The sequence below is a fragment of the Gymnodraco acuticeps genome, unplaced genomic scaffold (assembly GCF_902827175.1).
Source record: "Gymnodraco acuticeps unplaced genomic scaffold, fGymAcu1.1, whole genome shotgun sequence".
NCBI classification, from domain to species: Eukaryota; Metazoa; Chordata; class Actinopteri; order Perciformes; family Bathydraconidae; genus Gymnodraco; species Gymnodraco acuticeps.
In genome coordinates, this window is record NW_022990416.1 from 1 (window position 1) to 17,500 (window position 17,500).

At 43.1% G+C, this 17,500-nt stretch overlaps 1 protein-coding gene across 1 annotated transcript in view; it reads right to left on the minus strand.

The window, feature by feature from the left end:
• Positions 1-2,946: 2,946 nt before the first annotated feature.
• The window catches only part of LOC117551888 (GRIP1-associated protein 1-like), a gene marked incomplete at its 5' end in the record, with an annotated part of 26,691 nt that continues 12,137 nt past the window's right edge, over positions 2,947-17,500 (minus strand). The window contains 5 exon segments of the mRNA XM_034224968.1: positions 2,947-3,132; positions 6,546-6,676; positions 11,639-11,738; positions 12,024-12,080; positions 13,648-13,743. Of these exon segments, the coding sequence (XP_034080859.1) occupies positions 2,962-3,132; positions 6,546-6,676; positions 11,639-11,738; positions 12,024-12,080; positions 13,648-13,743 (555 nt within the window).

The following is a 17,500-nucleotide window of genomic DNA, read 5'->3' on the forward strand; positions in this document are numbered from 1 at the left end:
CTTTACAAAACTCTGACGAGGGGGGGGGGGGAGAGCACGCTCGTGAACTGTCAATGGTGTTGTGGAAATAATTATCATAAGACGCCAATTAGTAACATACAGGACAAACCTCGATGTCTGTTTACCTTCTTTAAGGACACAGGCGGCTTAGCCAATAATGTTATTGTTCCCATTCTGTGACCGGTCAATACTGGGATACAGATGGTCTGTGTTGTGGGTACACTGGGACACTTCCTTCTCTGTATTTGTGGACTCCAAGGTAAAATCTTCGAGGTCATAGGTGTCCGAGGCAAGTAGCTCAGTGTTCCCACACTGTTTAGGCTATCTTCTCAAATATGTTGTTTACTCTCTGCGAAACCAGTTAGATGGGCTGGCAAGAGAGAGGCTCTCCAGAATTGACGTGGCAACTCTACCGTGAAGTCAGAACCTCTGACTCTTGGACTTGTGATGTGAATCCTCCGGCCGTTAACTCCAAATAAACCATCATGTGTTTGACATCAAAGCTACTGCTCTTCCCGTGTCTCCTTCCTGAGTCGGTGACTCCCACTGCATAGCTACACAGAAGTTTCCTCTACAAATGGGGGGGGGGGGCGAGGACTGTTAGCGCCGTGTTATGCATACCCACTGCACCTCGCGCATAAAGCAAACACTCCCTGACAGTTCAAAGATCGGCTCGGCTTCCTACGCCGGAACCTGCGACGCTGTCCCCAGAAACTGAAGGAGACAGCTTTTGTGGCCCCAGTACGTTCTAAACTAGAGTACGCCAGCTCGGTCTGGGACCCCTACACTGATAAAGACAGTGATGCCCTGGAATCAGTACAAAGAAGAGGTGCAAGATTCATTTTTGGAGATTATGAATGGGACAGCAGTGTCACAGAAATGCTCAAGCGGTTGAACTGGGTGGAATTAAGTGAAAGGCGGCGATTGGCTCGTTTGGTTCTCTTCTTCAAGATTGTCCATAACATCTCCGCCATTGATGCATCAATGTACCTAGAGCCAGTTAGAAGAACCCGCAAAGCCAACTCTTTGAACTTCGAGCAAATTTTCGCAACTAGTGACACTCTTAAATACTCCTTCTTTCCGAGAACAATCGGAGAGTGGAACTTGCTACCAGAAGAAGCTGTCATCGCAGAAACCGTGGAGAGCTTCCGGCACATTTGAAGAGACATGGATCATCCATCCCCCACTGAGCGTGATACCTCTGGGTTCTGCTCAGTATTAATCCAGACACAGATTTGTTCGGCAAAGTACGGTTTGGAAACGGTATCATTTCCTTTTTGGAGGCCATGCATAACACCGGAGCCTCGCTGCGGGGAAGCTTTGGCGCTGTTCCGAGTTTGTTCTAATCTGTCAAAATGTCCGTCATTGTTAAAAAGAATCCGTCATAGATGGAAAATATTCGGTTAACGCCACCTCTGTACCGTACTTAATGTAGAGAATTGCCTCTAGATTAATGTATATTTTATTATGGGATTCAAATGAATGATGCATTAATGTCTTCATCTCTTTAACAGTACAGCTGGTAAGTATAGAGCATATTCTACTAGATGTATGTACTTCTACACAGTTCAATCTAAGATAATACACCATCATTTATCAGTTGATTACATTTTGTATTTATCGTTTTAGTCGTAAAGTAAATACAGCTTGGAGCAGAGTAACAAGAAACAAAACTCCATCCAACACGTATTGGAGAAGAGGCATAAAGTAGGATTAAATAGAAATAAAAAAATGTTGAGGTACTTCTACTTTCTCTTACTTACAGTACTTGAGCAAATGTACTTATTTACATTAAAACACTGGTCTGTTGTTAATCAAACATTAATTTTCTGACACATCTAACACATCACAGAGTTTTGATTTGTATTCTAACTATTTAGTCTCTAATATATTACAGAATTAAGGTTCAGAGCTCCAACAGCATCCAAGATTTATATTGCATTGTACAACATATTGAGTATTTTACATGGACTGTGTACATGGTATACTTCCTGAAAGCACACAACTACTGATCAGAATTAAGTGCCATAAATAATGCGTGGATCACCAATCAGATGAATTGTTGCAGCGTCTACAGACACAGCCCTGACCCCTCAGAGGAAACATCAGAAATATTGAATGCGGCAGAGGATATTAATAATGCATCTACAAACATAACCCTCCTTCTAAAAACAGGAGGAACTGTTTTATCATTGACCCGACTGTCGACTCGAGGCATCAAGTGAAGCGGTGAAATGTCACGAGCGCGGAGACGTTACAGGAGGACAGGGTGAAGGTTTGCTTGACTTTGTACACATCCTGAAGGGTTTCAGAGAGAGACTGACAAGTCTGTTTGCAGCTCAGAGTCTTATTGTGAACCCGGAGATGTTGAGGACCCTAAAGTTTCATGATAGAAATGTATAGTAAGGGTCCCAAGCACATAGAAAACTGCCGGATGATAACTTGCATATGTTGGGCAATTTGCACAATTAGCATAAGTTGCATTAATTATCATATGCAGACAATATTAAAAAAAAGATCTTGGCCGCTATGGACCATTTTGGAGGTTATTGTAGGTTATTGAGGATTTTGAATCCATTCATGACATTTTCAGGATAAAAAAATGGCAGTTTAAACCAGGAAGTGGCCATATTTGTACTTCTGATGGGCTGATTTTGATGAATTGTGGGTTGATTTTACGTTTAAAAAGGGACTCAAAACTAAATGTTTGATCCTAAAATGTCAGAAACGTATTCAACATCCTCAATATACCTCAAAAACCACACCAACATTTTCCAAATCCGTCAAGCCATGTTTCTAGCTATTCCTATGTATGTCTGCATATAGATATTAATGCCAATATAAATGAAACTGTGCAAAATGCCCAACATATGCAAGTTAGCATCCAGTAGTTTCTATGTGCTGGGGACCCGTACTGTACATTTCTAACATTAAACTTGTGTGTTCTCAACATCTCCGGGTTCACAGTGCAAGTAGACTAGTAGAGATGAAGACAGGTAAGAAGTGGCTGCTCACCTTCTCCTCCAGCATCCATTTCTCCTGCTGCACCTCGGCCAGGCGCTGGAACAACTCCCCGACCTCGTCGTCAGATAACTCGGCCGGACGCTGAGACTGAGGGCTGCCTCCTCCAGACTGACACGCAGAAAGGAGAAAAACATTATTAGATATCATCGTTCGTTTGTACAGCGAAAATGACTTCAGGTTATCCACATGTGCAGCCTTTTAGGTGTGGAAACCTTAGCATGCTTCAATGAGAGTGCTTATCGAGGGGTGCAGGAATAGATAGATAGATACAACTTATTGACATTACACAGTACAGGTACCATGTAACGAAACGGTTTCTCTGCATTTGACCCATCCTAGTGTTAGGAGCAGTGTGCTGCCATTACGTACGGCGCCCGGGGAGCAGTGTAGGGAACGGTGCCTTGCTCAGGGAAACCTCGGTAGCACTTGGTCTTTCCGGGACTTGAACTGGTGACCTTCCAGTTGCCAAGCCAAGTCCCTATCGACTTCGCCACCAATGCCACGAATGACTCCTAAACGTGGAACCGAGTCATCACTCTAGCAATCTCGGGTTAGGTTTTCTGAACGTGTTTGTGGTTGTAAACCTGAAATAAGGTCTGAAGAGATTTGAACGTTATGCTCTACGGCAGTGTTTAAATGAGACGATAATGTCATCACGCCGAACATTAGCCGCCTTTAGCTTAGCGGTGGTGACGTGAAGTAGTTCCTTTATAACAGTGATCACCAACTGGCGGCCCGCGGGCCACATCCGGCCCGCCAGACATTCTCATCCGGCCCGCACGACGGGGGTGACTGTGGCGTTGGCGGAGTAGTTAATGCATTCGCCTCCCACCCATTTTTTTTTTTTTACAACGTCCCGTGAGTAAGGTGCAGTACCGGAGTCCAACAGAGAGGCAGCAGCTGCGGGTCAGTAGACTGCGTACTGCGAAACCTTCCCTGCCTTGAACAAGAATTGATCCTTCGTTGTGAAGAGTCTGGTTAATGCGCTCCGCACCACAGCATTAGCCCCGCTGCGACAGAGTCCAACAGAGAAGCTGGAGCTGCGGGACAGTAGCCTAGAAGCAGGGTTGGGTTGTAACGGAATACATGTAACGGCGTTACGTAATCAGAATAAAAAAATCAAGTAGGCTTTAACTAACTGTATTCAGCTGGCGTTACATTTGAAAAACGAGTAATCTGATTACAGTTACTTTCGTAAACCTGAAGTGAATACATTTTGGAATACTTATTGGAATTATTGGTGGAAAAGTTTCCTCACAAAATGTAATATTCATTACCGGCAGAACTGTGTGCACACTGCACGGCGCTGCATGTCTGTGAGCGAGAGAGAGATGCAGTGTCTGTGAGGCCCCGCCCCCGCACGCAGATGAGAGAGAGAGATCTCTTTTAAACTATATTGAAAGTTACAAACGGAGATGGTTAGATAAAATGTGCAAGATAACGTTTATGTAGCATTTCTTTATTGTCGAGATGATGACATTTATAACGGGATCAAATCAAAGTGAATGGCCTGCTGCTGCTGAATGCATGGGGAAAGTGACTAAAGTTTTAAAAGTTATTACATCGTTTCAGATAATACATAATAATGATAATTCATTATATTTAGGGGCGCCTTTCAAAGCACCCAAGGACACCTTACAATTCATAACATATTCCAAGGAAAGGTTTTAAGACAGTACAAAGAATGCAGTCTGGGTGATGTTTTTTATGTGGGGTGCAGATGAGAGGGCTGTCCAGAATGACACCAAGATGTTGTGTTTGAGTTCTTGATAAGCCATTAAAACAGTAAAATAAGTGTCTCCTGTTCACCAAAACATACCCATCTGTTATGGAAAAAGAAAGTAATCCAAAAGTATTCTAAAAGTAATCTGAATACATTTTTAAGACACGTAACTGTATTCTGATTACTTTCAGAGCATGTATTCAGTAACTGATTACATTTACAAAGTAACCCTCCCAACCCTGCCTAGAAGTGATCCTTCGTTAGCGTGAAGAGTCTGCTAAGCTTTATGTGGTCCACAGTACCTGAGCGTGCTCCACTAGCACCCCCCCCCCCCACTTCAAAATTCTGGGCTATATAAAAATCGCTGGCCCGCGATAGTGTCTATTGGATACATTTTGGCCCTTGGACAAATGTAGTTGGTGATCCCTGCTTTATAACCTACTGTTAGCTTTTTACTTTGAAGATCATAAAGTGTTGTTAATCTGTGGAGATTATCCAGCTGAACAAAACTGGAGGTATCATAAACGTATTTGCCCCAGACCTTATTTTCTGCAACAATCAAAAAAAATATGGAAAAATCCAACTGGCTTTTGTCGAGGGAACATTTGCGATGCTAACTTCCTACAAAAAAAAAATCCCTGCACCACTTCCTATTTTGGGAATTGCGCCTGAGACGTCCTCTCATTTCCAATTTGACAAATATGGGTAAAAGGAAACAGTCATGGATTACAGAGTGTCTTTTATCATACAATTAGAGCTATAGTCAACCAAGGCAGTGACAGACCAGGATATTGAATTCCAAATATTGTTTATCCGTCATGTTTTAATTCATTGTATGTTTGAAAAATGTCTTTCTTTGTTCTGCTTTCCTTGTTCTTAGATCAAAGGCGGCATTTATACTTTGCTACATGGATTTGCAATGCTGCAATCAATTGTGAACTTGCCTCATGGAAACAGACGTAGAAACCAGTACATAGTCAGAACACTTTTTTTCGTTTGAAATGCAGCCTTAGGAATTATTAATGACGACCGCCACAACACAGTAAACTGACCTGACGGCGGCCTCAGCAGAGTCTCGTGTTTATGACAGAAACTCAGTTGCATAAACTGAACCTGTCTGCTCTATTTACAGTGTTGCTATCAATACACACACACACACACACACACACACACACACACACACACACACACACACACACACAACACCCACACACACACACACACACACACACACACACACACACACACACACACACACACACACACACACAACACACACACACACACACACACACACACACACACACACCACACACACACACACAACCACACACACACACACACACACACACCACACACACACACACACACACACACACACACACACAACACCACACACACACACACAACACACACACACACACAACACACACACACACACACACACAATGAAACAGTATGGGGGGTAAAAATAACAACAGAGGAACTTCAAAGACTCTGTTAAAATCAAAGTAAAGCGTAATGATGACGCAAAAACAGAGAGAAGTTAAAATGGAAGGAGAATTGAATGAAGGAGAGACAGCAAGAGAGAGGAGGAGGATGATGGGATGTTTTCCGTTTAGTAGGTTTGGGAATCATTTTGATTTGAACCATTCTGATTCCTATTTTCTCAGGGGTGCAGTCAAAATTGGTCACGTGTTTATTTCGCAGACGAAACTCATCAGTCTAACCCTTTTAAAACGTCAGTAGGCTAAAAACCGTGAATCTTTCCAAACTCTGTTTCACAGGCTCCACCCACCTTGTTCTGATTGGTCGGCTGGGACTCCTTCATCATGTCTCTGTAGGAGAAGGAGGAGACTGAGGACGAGTCTCCGGTGGGCTGACTCCGACTGGGACTGTTGATCTCTGACAGAACCAGCTCCTCCAGACCTGAAGAGAGAGAGATATTGGTCAACTATGTAGTTATATAGACAAGGGCAGAAGCAAAACGTATTTTAGCCACCTAAAGGACAAGACTTTTTTATGCTAAGGGGACATTTCTTATGACAATGACTCCTTATGACTCTTTTTAGGAGTGGCACGTCACTTTAACACAGTTGACTGGCCCTGTATGACACTCAACCCAACGTTTAATGCAGAACACTGTCCCTTTAAGACACTGAACCCACCTTTTATTATAGTGCACTGTCCCTTTAAGACACTGAACCCACCTTTTATTATAGTGCACTGTCCCTTTAAGACACTGAACCCACCTTTTATTATAGTGCACTGTCCCTTTAAGACACTGAACCCGCCCTTTAATGCAGTGTACTGTCCCTTTAAGTTACTGAACCCGCCCTTTAATGCAGTGCACTGTTCCTTTAAGACACTGAACCCACCTTTTATTGTAGTGCACTGTCCCTTTAAGACACTGAACCCACCTTTTATTATAGTGCACTGTCCCTTTAAGACACTGAACCCACCCTTTAATGCAGTGCACTGTCCCTATAAGACACTGAACCCGCCCTTTAATGCAGTGTACTGTCCCTTTAATGCAGGTGCTGTGAGTGGGCAGAGGGATAAGTATGCTACTTTAAAATGTCTGATTCTCAGGTTTGTGCAGAAGAGCCTTTTAAACATTTATCACTCCTCATAGATTATACATGATGCTGAGGACTGCCCTGCCCCGTTCTGTGTGTGTGTGTGTGTGTGTGTGTGTGTGTGTGTGTGTGTGTGTGTGTGTGTGTGTGTGTGTATGTGTATTACTGAAAGAATGACAGGAAAGTCAAAGAAAGGAGAAGAAATAAAGATTTGTAACGAGACAAAAATTAAGTGTGTAAAATATCCAGTTAAATGCAGAGAAATGGACAGTGACGGACTGTGCAGGTGTGTGTTGTGTTTGTTTTTGTGTGTGTGTGTTTTGCCAGCAGACGCCAGTGTGTCCAAGTCAGCTCAGGGAATCAGAGCTCTGCATTAAATATTGAGCAGCAGGTTCCGGACTGAGCCAGAATCTCCTGACGCAGGGTTAGCACACCACCGATTATCGAACCCGTTACAATCACATTTCAGCCACTTAGGACACACACACTCACTCACACACACACACACTGGCTAAGAACTGCTGTCTTTCCTTACTGAAGCATTTAAAGCAGAATGCCGTCCATTTGGGATTTAAATACTCTTCCTGTTAGATTTAATGTCAGGTTCTTCTCCATTGACAGTGAACGGAGCTCTGAGGTTAAGCAGATCGATTTGTTGCAGAGAAATGGGAACATTACTAATACAAGGACATTATTGAAGTCTGTGGGCAGGGTTACCGCTTGGGGCCAAGTATTCTGAACCAAATGGAGAGAAAACAAAACATGATCGAATGCTTGTTTTCACTGTTATGTGAATTTTGAGCTCATTGGTTTATGGAGATGAAGAGCTGCAGTCGGTGCCATTAAACCACTACAGAAGAAGAGATGATTAACAGAACTAAAACATTGGGAAACCACGAGGAAATACGACATGGAATATGACATTTCTGTCTGTTTCATGTGTTATTGTGAGGGATGTTACAACTGCACACATATCACAATTCTTTCACACATGTTTTCAGCTCTTCACGCGATTCATCATTCATTCCCTAATTCTGTCTCTGTTGGGTTTAAATATAGACCGCGTTTAGAAAAAGGGTGTTTCCCAACCAACACATCCAGTCAGAACTGAATCAACACGCTAACAATGCAGTGTCAAAAACACCAGATATTAAAGCATTCATAGACAGTCCGAGCTGGGTTCGCTATCTTTACACCGGGGTTGTTCCTCTAATTAGCAACATAGCTGAATGGGATCTGATCAAGTCATGAAATCCTTGGTGTTATTTGGCCGAGAGACATGTGACAATTGCTTACGGCCCGTCTACACTACAGGCGTCAAAAAATGCTTTCAACGCTTCGCCCATTCATTTGAATGGGGTGACGTAGGATATTTTCAAACTTCGCCGAACTGCATTGTGGGTAGCATGGCAAGGCGTTGCAAGCATCGCGAGCGCCTATCGGCGTCAAAAGTTGAACAATGTTCAACTTTTGAGGCTCGATGCTTGCTCGAAGCTGGCGTCAGCCAATCAAATCCCGTTTTTGCAATTCCCGCCAGTACAAGCGCTAGCCAATCAAACCGCGTGCAAGCTGGGAGAGCCAGACCGCAGTTCATTTCCTCATATTCCAAACGAGAAATTACGGTAGCAAATCACCCGGTTCTTTCCGACCAGAACTATTTACCGGGATACAAACCGGAGGAACCAGGCATGGAGGGAGGTGGCAGAGACAGTGGGTGAAACTGGTAGGTTTTCGCCTGTTTGGGGATTTTATATCCAGTTTACTTCGTTTTAACATTGCTATTGCTTTGTATGTCGGGGGCGGGAGATTCATGTGATTGGTTGTTGGTCGCGTTGCTCGCAAAAAATCGCCAAGCTTCAGACACGCCCAGCTTCAAGCTTTTTCGATGCCTGTAGTGTAGACGGCCCGTTAGTTGTTGTTAGATGTTGGTTGATAGAACTTCCGGCTCTAATTTCCCCATATTGTAAACGAGAGGAGACAGAAAGACTTCTAAGGGATCCCCCTGCTGATATTTGATTATATTATAAATAAATCATAATGAAAAATGTATACAGCACCAGTGGCGGCTGGTGGAAAATATTTTTGGTGGGGCTGTTGATATAGTGAGTAAACTTTTTTTTTTGGGAGAAATGACCCCTTAAATTAGGACTTCTGGTGATGTAATGGCGCGTTTCCAGTGCAGCGCGGAGCTCGCTTTAATGCTGCGTTCAGACCGGATGCGATGCGAATATTCGCTTCGCTCTAAACGCTCTTATCGCATCGCTCTAGTCGCTCGAGTTTCACCGCGGCTGCCAGCTGTGTTTACTCGCATCATTCAAACAAGACGCGCTCGGGAGCTACAACTACAACAAAATGAACATATTTTACCGTGATTAAATTGTAATACACGTTTCTAAATGATGCCGACGTAACAACATACTGATACCGGTTAGTAAAAACCATGAATTAATGCTTTGACAAGTCTGCAGACAGACGGCAGGCGAAAAACCTTTTAGAATGCTTGTTTTCTGAATGGAGATTGGGTCGACCAGGCTAAGCTAACGTTGTATATGCTCACTCCACACTCATAACAACGGCCTACAGACATAAATAAACCAGCGACTGTATTCGCCATGACACAGACAGTGCCGAGCCGTGCGGGGCCCGTTTTTGGTTGCGTTTCCACTTGGCCTAGTACCGGCTAGCGGGTCCTAATTCACAGTTTTTCTGGCCCCATAAAATCGTGGTTCTAGGGCCAGGAACAACCAGGCTGAGTCGGGCTGAGTATGCTAAACTAGAGAGAGAATCGCTGGCAAGGGGGCTACAACTACAACAAGATGAACATATTTGACCGTGATTTAATTCTAATACACGTTTCAAAATGATGCCGAATTAACTACATACTGATCCCGGTTAGTAAAAACCATGAATTAATGCTTTGACAAGTCTGCAGACAGACGGCAGGCGAAACACCCTTTTAAAATGCGTGTTTTCTAAATGGAGCTTGGCTAAGCTAACGTTATATATGCTCCGACCGTCCACACTCACAACAACGGCCTATAGGCTACAGACATAAATAAACCAGCGACTGTATTCTCCATGACACAGACAGTCTGTGGTTTGTACTTGTTTAACTTTTGTCTAGTTTCTGAACAGATCGTATCTGTCCCTGGCTGTTTGAAGAGCAACCATGGGAAACAAAAGACAGCATTTACCTGTTTGCATCCAGCTAGCCATGCCTTTCTGGTGTACCAGCTACGTGAGAAGCCTCGTTGATACGTTTTGTCTTTTTCACGAGCTTGCTGCGATATATACAAATCGGGTTGGTCCAAGGTCTTTAAGCAACAGTTTATCTCCCAAACTTCTCCTTTCGAAAGGATTTGAGATTAGCTCTTGAACGGAATTGGGCGGGGAACGAGGTCCGGCGACTCCACCTGCACACGAAGCCATTCTCATCACCTTGGTCACTCACGAGTCTAAAAAACAACTCACGTCAACGCACGTAAGCAACGTGGGCGCAAACGTGAGCGCCCTCGTGACCAAAATATTTGACGGTGCTGATTGGCTGAAATTATGTTTCGGCGGCACAGTTTACTATTGAGACTTTTGCAACGTGCTGGTTGCTGCTGTTTGTCTCGGGGGCTCCGCCCGGTAATGATAAACTAATGCCATGGTCAAGGCCAGGCAGGAAACATGTGACTTATCAGTAACTTTAGACATTGTAACACAATTTTAAACAAGATTTTATTGTAGATTATACATTTTACTGATACCAATTGTATGATATTTACCTTGTTCATTAAAAATAAAAATAAAAATATAAAATATATTTTTTTTAAATATTTTTTTTGTATGTGGGAAGAGGTGGGGCGGCACCCCTAGCGCCCCTATGGGCCGGCCGCCACTGTACAGCACTTGTGCTTTACGTTTCTGAAGCACTGGGGTCTGTGCTTACATTTCTTTTTGACTGACTGCTAGCGTCTTATTTCATCTGTTTTCAATGAGTGGATGGCGTCGCATGTGGAAGCCTTGAGAAAAAGCGCTGCAACCATTGTAATATTTCTGAACGCACCACAGTGTTTTGCCTTGTCCGAGCGCTTAGAGTGGAACATATTAATGTTAGGACTAATGTTACTGGAGAAATTGGAAGTGAAGCTTGTTTTTTGCCTTGTCTTACAGATGGAAACTATCATAACAGAGAACGAAAAGCTCATTTGTGAGGAACCTTTGATTTTTCTGAACAGAACATTTGACAGGTGCATCTTCGTAGACATGTGAGAGCAGAGCGTGATGGGACATTACATTCAGGGTGTTTAACGGTGCGTTCAAGTACCTGTCCTGGTCTTGCTGTTGGTCAGGATCTCCTGCAGTCTCTCCTGCAGTTTGTCCGCTCTCTTCCTCTCCAGCTGCAGCTGCCGCTTCAAGTCCTTCAGCTGCACACACACAAGCATGCACAAAAACACACACACGCACAGGGTCAGAGATTTACTTTCTAATTATTAGTTTCCATGCATGGCTGCTCTTCAATTAATCTGCAAAATATACTCTGTTATTCCCTCATCTCCATTCAAATTCCACACTTCCTAAGCATCCACCTGTCTGTCTGTCTCTCCGTCAGTCCACCACTCTGCTGTGTGTGTGTGTGTGTGTGTGTGTGTGTGTGTGTGTGTCTGTCTGTCTGTGTGTGTGGAAACATCAGTCAATAGACATTTACTCACCGCTGCACTTCCCTTCTTCTCTAAAATCCTCTGCCCGTCCACAGTGTCCTTTATCTCCTGCAGAGACAACAACAGATCGATGGAGGTTAGAGAGACAAAGAATAAAACATGAATACCACCACACTTAAAAATATATACAGTATATAGTTTTCCTAAATGCTGATGCAGATAAGTATTCCTTTGTTATAGCACCGTAGCGCTTTTTCAGATGTTAAGTTAGTATAAGTGTATTTATATAGCACCATTGAAGAAGATGCAACAAGAGCAAAGCAAAGCATACAACTAAACAAAAGGCAGGTAGCAGCAACTTGCTAGCTGATTTTAAATGTGTCAAAAGATCTGAGGAGATTTGAGAAGGTCAGGGTTTTCTTCAAAATCTGATCAGACTTCAGCACCTTATTGATATTTGATATGCTTCATTTTTCCTACTTTCTAATGTAACTGCTAGACAATCATTTCTCTTGGGTTTAATAAAATGCATCTCTAGGTAAAACAATCCCTTAAATGTTCCGTTAAAGTTAAAGGTCACCTATCATGCTATCTTTAGGCAATAGCATAGGTCTCAGATATATACAAATATATAAAAAAACATGTCTATGAAGTGTTTTGCTCAAAATACCAAACAGATCATTCTAGCCATGCCTCATATCCCTCTATTTCACTTCCTGTTTCAAAAGTGATGATTTGAGGTATAAAGCTTTAAAAATAAATAAAAAAGGAGGGGTCTGAGCTCATGCGGGACCCGGCAGCTACTGTCTAAACTAAATGCTGCCGTGATGAAACGCCATATCATGGATCATCAAGGATTCTCTCTGAAACAGTCTGGAGCTCAAAGGCTTTCTCTCTTGCCGGTTATACCACAAGGTGAGTTCCTTTTTACTTCCTGCTTCTTCACACACATGCTCTCCAGCACAGGTTAGCTCTGAGTGTTAGCGATGCTAATGTAAACACCGACCATATTACGTCCAAAACAGTCGGGCATTGTTTCTGATAGCAACGTTTCTGATTGGGCCGTGGGTCCACATTTCAGATATTACGTCATATCGGACGCAAATCTGGATCAGCTCCGTTGTTCCCCGTTTTTAGAGATTTGGGTACGGAGGAAAAGAGAGAGGGGTTTATTTTCTGACGCTGTGTGAGTTCCCTGACACACCGGGGACACATGTTGATGTAGAAAAGACATCAAAATGTGCATTTTGCATGATAGGTCCCCTTTAAGTATATTTGATCTTACCTATTTAACACTAACATGTGTACTTGATTAATCAATGTTTTGGGAGCATTTAGATGAATTTTAGGTTCACATGTTCACTTTTATGTTTCTTTTTGTCTTTGTTCTGTTATAACGCCTTGTGAGGAATGCTTTGGCCATACTATGTTTAAAATGTGGTCATGCCAATAAAGCCCCTTTGTATTGTATTGGGTTAGTGTTAGTTTGTTTTTAGCTTCTAATGTTTCTCTCTCCAGTTCTAGATTTGTTCGTTATGTATATTTTAAATACCCATCACACATACTATCTCCAAATGGTCTTTTTGTTTTCACCTGTTTGTGAATAAAATAAACTGAATTACTATCTCCACATTCTCATATCCATCCCCACTGATGTTGGAGTTTCTCCTGTTACCTGTTTGAGTTTCTCCATGGCGGCGTTGTGCTCCTCCTTCTGTTTCTCCACCTCCTGCAGCTGCTGCTTCAACCCCTCCATCTCCGTCTGCTTCTCCTGCAGGACACACAGACACGGAGACACGTGAGGACATTTCTCTATCTTCATACTGGGGAAAACACAACACAAGGAACTCTGAATCTCAAACAGAATCACATTGTTCCCTCTGTTTCAGAATACAACATAAATCCTGTATATCAACGTGAGTGCAGTGACGGACTTGACCAGTGGAAGGTGACCCCACAACTCATAAGAAATGTACAAAAGTTTATAGAAATATACTCCTGTTATCTCAATCAGAACAACCTTCTGGATCCGCACCAGTCTGGTTTCAAGGCAGGTCACTCCACAGAAACTGCTCTCATTGCTGTCACGGAGGAACTGCACACTGCCAAAACTGCATCCCTCTCCTCTGTCATCATCCTGTTGGACCTGTCTGCTGCATTCGACACGGTGAATCATCAGATTTTCTTCGCACTCTCCAAAAACATGGAGTTTCAGGCTCTGCTCTTTCCCTCCTCACCTCATACCTGAAAGACCGTACCTACAGGGTGACTTGGAGAGGGTCTGAGTCCGACCCTTGTCAATTAACTACAGGGGTCCCTCAGTGCTCTGTTCTTGGTCCCCTCCTCTTCTCCCTGTACACAAACTCGCTCGGATCAGTCATTAGCCCGCATGGTTTTTCATACCACTGCTACGCTGACGACACCCAATTAATTCTGTCCTTTCCCCGCTCAGAGACCCAGGTCGTCGCACGCATCTCTGCTTGTCTAGCTGACATCTCTCAGTGGATGTCTGCTCACCACCTCAAGCTCAACCTTGACAAGACTGAGCTGCTTTTCCTTCCGGGAAAAGATTGTCCCACTCTTGACCTAACAATCAACATCGGCACCTCAGTTGTTTCCCGGACTCAGACTGCAAGGAATCTGGGTGTGACCCTAGATAACAACCTGTCCTTCACTGCAAACATCGCTGCTACAACCCGTTGCTGCAGATACACGCTTTACAACATCAGGAAGATACGTCCCCAGCTGACACAGAAAGCGACGCAGGTTCTGGTCCAGGCTCTCGTCATCTCACGCCTAGACTACTGCAACTCCCTCCTGGCTGGTCTACCTGCATGTGCCATCCGACCTCTGCAGCTCATCCAGAATGCAGCGGCTCGTCTGGTCTTCAACCTTCCTAAATTCTCCCACACCACTCCGCTCCTCCGCTCCCTTCACTGGCTTCCGGTAACTGCTAGAATCCACTTCAAGACACTGGTACTTGCTTACCATGCTGCGAATGGATCTGGCCCTTCCTACATCCAGGACATGGTTAAACCGTACACCCCAGCGCGTGCACTACGCTCTGCATCAGCCAAACGACTCACTGCGCCCTCGCTGCGAGGGGGACCCAAGTTCCCATCAGCAAAAACACGTGGGTTTGCTGTCCTGGCTCCAAGATGGTGGAATGAGCTCCCCATTGACATCAGGACGGCAGATAGCTTGCACATCTTCCGGCGCAAACTGAAAACTCATCTCTTTCGACTCCACTTCGAGCGTTAGAACTATTAACGAAGCACTTTTATACTAATAAAGGACTGGCTTACCTAAAGCCAGTTGAGTAGCACTTGAAATGTTTGGCTCTATGAAACCTGATGTACTTATATGATTCTGTTTTCTTCAAGGTTGTGTCTTCCTGGTCGAATGTACTTATTGTAAGTCGCTTTGGATAAAAGCGTCAGCTAAATGCAATGTAATGTAAAAATGTAATGTAATATTTAATTCAATGCTAAATTACATGATTTTTTAAGTAATACTTTTAATTTAAAATGAATTCTACCCCTTATATGTAGTGTATTTGAGTACCTTGAAAAGCACTCTACAAATAAATGTATTACCACACAAATGTAATAAATAATAGTAGTAGTATCATTTAAAATATTGACTTCATCTATGTTGTTTGGATTAAAAAGAATGTCAGTAAGACTATGTGAAATTATTTCATTTGGTAAATTATGATCGGTAATAAATCCATCAATCTTTTTCAATCTGTGAGGAAATTCTGCAGGAGAAATTCTGAAGAAATAAACAAAGATAACATACAAATAAATAAAGAATTGGGACCCCCTGTGGTTACACATTAAATGCACTGTTCCCATTTTCTCATACCGATTAAAATCCCATTCCCTCATATACAAAAAGTGTGTGTGTCTGTGGAAAATGTGATTAGGCATGAGGATAAGGAGGTGCTTTAACATTTCCAACAAAACTCAGAAAAGACAAAAGAAAATGCAGCCAGCAATCTATCTTAGAAACTTTTCTTCCTGTGATCCCTGTGCTCTCCTGGTGAATGGAAACATTTAAAGAAGTCTAAACCTCCATCTCCAGCGGTGCCCCCTCACTCTAAATTCAGCTGACTCAGGGATTAATTTTTTTTAAAAAACGACATTTAATTCCCCTCTAATCTTCTGCGGCTAATTAATTTGACAAAAAAAATCTACATTGAAAACTCCTCCAGGCTGCAGCCGCCCACCTGAAGGAGAATTAAAAAAACATGTAATTCTCCTGGAACACAAGCAAGGCTAGGAATGCACTGGTAAGACACACCACACACACACACACACACACACACACACACACACACACACACACACACACACACACACACACACACACACACACACACAACACACACACACACACACACACACTACACACACACACACACACAACTACACACACACACACACACACACACACACACACACACACACACACACACACACACACACACACACACACACAACACCACACACACACACACACACACACACACACACACACACACACACACACACACACACACCACACAACACAACACACACACACACACACACAACACACAACACACCACACACACAACACACACACACACACACACACACACACACACACACACACACACACACACACACACACACACACGAGTCCCTCTGGAACAAACTGTTTCCTCAGAGGGCCGCAGAGTCAAACGGGTTATCCGATTGGCTGAGAGTACTTTGTTACATCCACACTGACATATCCCATGATGCACGGCGGGCGGTGCTTTATTGGTTCCTTATCAAACTCTTATGATAAGGAAGGTAAGTGCTTCCTTTAGGACATGATGTTTTTTTAATGTGCAGAGTTAATTGTTTGGGGATAATGGGTTTATTCTGTTTTTTTTATCTGTATTTATAAAAAGGCATGAGTTTTTTTGTGAGTTTCTTTGTGAATTTGAGTGTAAAGACAAACTCTTATTTTCCTCACAAGTTGAAATAAAGCAACATTTTGACATTTTCTTTCCTTTTACTTGAGTACTACTTGTATTTTCTGCATCTCATCTTGTTCTGTTAAGCTGCATCCGGGCATGAAAGGTGCTATAAGTACTGTATGGAACTCTAGTTAAATAACTTCGTGACATTCCTCCAATGCTCTGGTCTAGCATAAGAGAGATACCTTACTCCAGAGGTGCCCAGTACGTCGACCGCGGGGGCAATGCTGGTAGATCGCGAGTCATTCATAATAAAAAGAAATCCAGCTCCGTTAAAATAGACAAAACAGGTTTTGATCCCTCCTCCCTGCCACTTAATTCAGGAGTTTACTTGATTGACAGAAAAAGCGACCTATCGCTTTCCAGTCTGTTAACCCAGAATGCAAAGCGATACAAAATCAGTCAAGTCCCGGGAAAACTCAAATTAAGTTCAAGAGACAAACAACAAAATGAGTGCGGGACCGAGCAAGAAGCTAAAGACAAACCACTTCCACCCAGAATGGGAGGAAGAATATTT